The sequence below is a fragment of the Octodon degus genome, unplaced genomic scaffold (assembly GCF_000260255.1).
Source record: "Octodon degus isolate 3935 unplaced genomic scaffold, OctDeg1.0 scaffold00206, whole genome shotgun sequence".
Classification (NCBI taxonomy): Eukaryota; Metazoa; Chordata; class Mammalia; order Rodentia; family Octodontidae; genus Octodon; species Octodon degus.
Genome location: NW_004524782.1, coordinates 3,806,155 through 3,809,830, shown reverse-complemented (window position 1 = coordinate 3,809,830; position 3,676 = coordinate 3,806,155). Strand labels below are relative to the sequence as shown.

The 3,676-nt window shown below is 39.6% G+C and overlaps 1 protein-coding gene across 1 annotated transcript; it reads left to right on the top strand.

Moving 5' to 3' along the window:
* Positions 1-2,516: 2,516 nt before the first annotated feature.
* Positions 2,517-3,467, top strand: LOC101586608 (vomeronasal type-1 receptor 4-like). Its single transcript, XM_004644718.2, has one exon. It carries the CDS (start codon positions 2,517-2,519, stop codon positions 3,465-3,467), a length of 951 nt encoding a protein of 316 aa, XP_004644775.2.
* The last annotated feature ends 209 nt before the right edge of the window (positions 3,468-3,676 follow it).

The window sequence follows — 3,676 nt, the reverse complement described above, 5'->3', positions numbered from 1 at the left end:
CTCACAAAATATTCTCATGAAATCAGCAATTCTGGATGAAACCTGACTGAATGTCAAAGATGCAGAGGCATCAGATGCTTTTCTGAGTAATGGGCTCAGGGAGTGTAAGGAAAGATGTTTTCATACCCTGTGTCAATAACGGTTGGCTTCTAAATTAATGTGATTTTTCACTAGCAGGTATTTTATGGCTATGTGATCAGTACCAGTGCAGCCTGAGGTTTACCATGCTTAATGAAGTTGCTCTCTTGGAAAAAAAAGTTCAATTGCAAGAGGAAAACTATCTGGTCATCTAATATAAAAAATAGAGACTGTGTCAATAATAGCATATTATTTGCCTGAAAATTCATAAACGGACACATTCTAAGTTTCCTTTACATGCACATAACATGCACATGCAATGTTTAATATGTTTGCCAAGTGGTGTATTAGGAATTTGTGGCTATAGTATACAATGTATATCTTAGAAATGTACAATTTCTGCTTTTCAATCGCTGAAAATTTGCTCTTAAAAGTGATAAGGGATAAGTGAAAAAAAATCAATGCAATCATTTACACAGAAAAAGTTTAACAAAATTGATACTCAGTCTAAGAAATTACATGCAAACTTTTCAGGATTATAACACTGTTCCTCGAAAGCCTTCACACTTATTAAATAAAGAACAAGGTGAATTCACAAGGCTAATCAAATCCTACAAAAAATCATAAGTCAAGAAATTGCACAAATAAAAATATCGTTCTGTACTTATACATGGAACATACAATTAATGAAGAATTGAATTATATCTCTTCTAAAACTAATTCAGTTTCTTGAGTGTCCTGTGTGTATTTTTCCTCTGAAAGTTTAGGTAGCACCTTTTTAAAAAAAAGTTAACATAATCATTGTGCCACTATGAGAACAGCTGTCAGTAATGTGTAATATAATGTGCAAACATTGTTGGCCAGGGAGAGAGCTCAGCAGACTAAGCACCTGCCTGGCAAGTGCAGGGTCTTGAGTTCAATCCCTCATATCACAAAAAAGCATCATTTTGGGGCCTTGCCCAATAGCTCAGTTGTTTAAAGAGCCGGTTGGGCAAATGCATTCAGGTGCAAAGGACCGCAGTTTGATCCCCAGTCCCACAAGCCTCATCACACCCACCCTTAAGGCAGCCAGAGCTAGCCCCCTCAAAAACATCTTTCATTTGAAAACATTGAAAAATACTCTCATGAATTGTAAAAATTAAGTCACTGTGCTAAGAGAATTTCTTGGGTTAGGAGTTGCATATAGAGGAGATTTCTATATTGAAGTGAAACATACTTTAAACAACAAAATATATATTAAAATATGTACTAACTAATAGGCCCAAACTCAAGATTGCTGTTTTAATTTTTAAATGAATAAGCTTTCATTTCTGGCTTTGCCATGTTGAATATATGATTCCATTTCAACCTCATGCAGAAATATGTTTTCATTGTTACTATTTACATTTAACTCATTAGTAAATAGGGGAATGATGTAACACTGATTCTTCGTTGCTCTTCTACACTCTTTTAGTATGTACTGGAGCTACTATCCAAAGTTGACTGCATGGATATTGGACAACTCCTGTAACAGAAGTCATTGTACATGGTCTAGAACTTGAATACGAAAGCTTCAGCAGTTCTCATGGCATCAAGAATTTTTGCCTCATTGCACATCCTTTCTAAGGAAGCATCTCTCTCTGCAGTAACTGCCCTCAGTTCATTTTTCACATATTGAAAAAATTCACTAATGACTGATGATACCCAGTAATATAAATGTTCACAAGCAAATGGAAAGGTAACCTCAAATGTGCTATGAAAAGATAAGAGAGACACATTTTTCGAACCTAAATATAATGTAGGATTCCTCCAAAACCCAGTGAAAGAATGTTTTAGGAAACCATGATTGTTTTCCAAGTCATCACTTACCCAGGGCCAAGACACTCTCTAGCTCTCATGAAGGTATGAATTTAGACATCATTTAACCTCCCTCTGCCCAAGATTTTGTCATTTTCAAAGTTAAAATCTTAGTCATACTTGCATCACAAATTGTGAGAAAGGAATTAGTCATTAGGCCTGATGCCTTCATAGCAGAAATGTGTAAATCATAAAGCCTCTTCAAATGTGTAAATTAGGGCTGTGGAGTTATCTGGCAGTATAAGCACCTGTCTAGGCAAGCACAAGGCCCTGGGTTCAATTACTAGGTCCACATTCCATGGCAGGTCTTCCCTGGGCACTCTGTGCTGACCACCAAGACCAGGTACGATGGTGCACACTTGTAATCCCTGCACTGGGGAGGCTGAATCAGGAGAATCACTATGAGTCTGAGCTGCATAGTGGGACCTTGTACCAAATATATTAAAAATATGTGTAAAACAGCCCTTGGAGTCCTGTTATAAAATAACAAATAGTTCTCAGTGTGAGCCAGTGGCAGGTGAACACTGTTGGTCCCTTTATCTTGGAACAGGCAGTCCAAGCCTCAACTTTCCCTGCAGGGTCCTCAGCCCAGACAACAGGCAATGGGCAGGATGACAGACAGTGAAGTTGTTATTGGAGTGGTCTTCTCATTGCAGATTGTAATTGGGGTTCTAGGCAATTGCTCCCTTCTCTACCACTATCTGTTCCTTTACTTCACTGGGTTCAAGTTAAGGTGCACAGACCTAATCGTTAAGCACTTGATTGTAGCCAATCTCTTAACTCTCCTGGTTAGAGGAGTGCCCCACAGCATAGCAGCTTTTGGTTGGCAAGTTTCTCCCGGTGATGTGGGATGCAAACTACTGTTCTATCTGCAGAGAATAAGCAGGGGTGGAACCGTGGGCAGCACTTGTTTCCTCAGTGTATTCCAAGCCATCACCATCAGTTCCAGGATCTCCAGGTGGGCAGAACTCAAAGTAAAGGCTCCCCAGTACGCTGACTCCTCCATGTGCCTGTTCTGGGTCCTGTACAGCCTTGTAAATGTTATTTTTCTTTTGTCCATCACTGGCAAGCAGAGCAACCAAAATTTAACAAACCTCAAACATCATAGTTACTGTTCCAGTATTCGTCACAACAAAATCGCAGAGTCATTATATGCAGCCCTTCTGTCCTTTCCTGATGTTCTGTGTGTGGGCCTCATGCTCTGGACAAGCAGCTACATGGTATCTATCCTGCACAGGCACAAGCAGCAGATGAAATACATCCGTACGACTAATGTCAGACCTGGATCTTCCCCTGAGTCCAGAGCTACCAAAAACATCCTTCTCCTGGTCATTACCTACGTCTGCTTTTACACAGTGTCCTGCATCATTCAAGTCTATAGCTCTTTCACTTATAATCCTACATGGATCCTGGTGAACACATCTATAATCATTGCTGGCTTTTTCCCAACTGTCAGCCCCTTTCTTCTCCTGAGACATGACGCCAGTGCCTGTAAGCGTTGTTTTGCCAACATAAGAAATAGAAGGTCTCCTAGTCATATGAGGAATGGGTAAATGGTAAGTTTGTCTGCAATTAATAGTCTTTTTTTTCAAATATCTCATAGCAGTGTACACACTGATATATTTATCTAGCATAAAGAGTTTTATTTATTTTTTTTTACCTTTATTTATTTATTTGAGAGAGAGAGAGAGAGAGAGAGAGAGAGAGAGAGAGAGGTGTGTGTGTGGCCAGCTCAGCCCACCAGGGGGCGGGGCTGGCTGGC

Bases quoted from the DNA above. Each gene is read 5' to 3' on its own strand.
- LOC101586608 (XM_004644718.2), top strand. From the start codon at position 2,517: ATGGGCAGGATGACAGACAGTGAAGTTGTTATTGGAGTGGTCTTCTCA.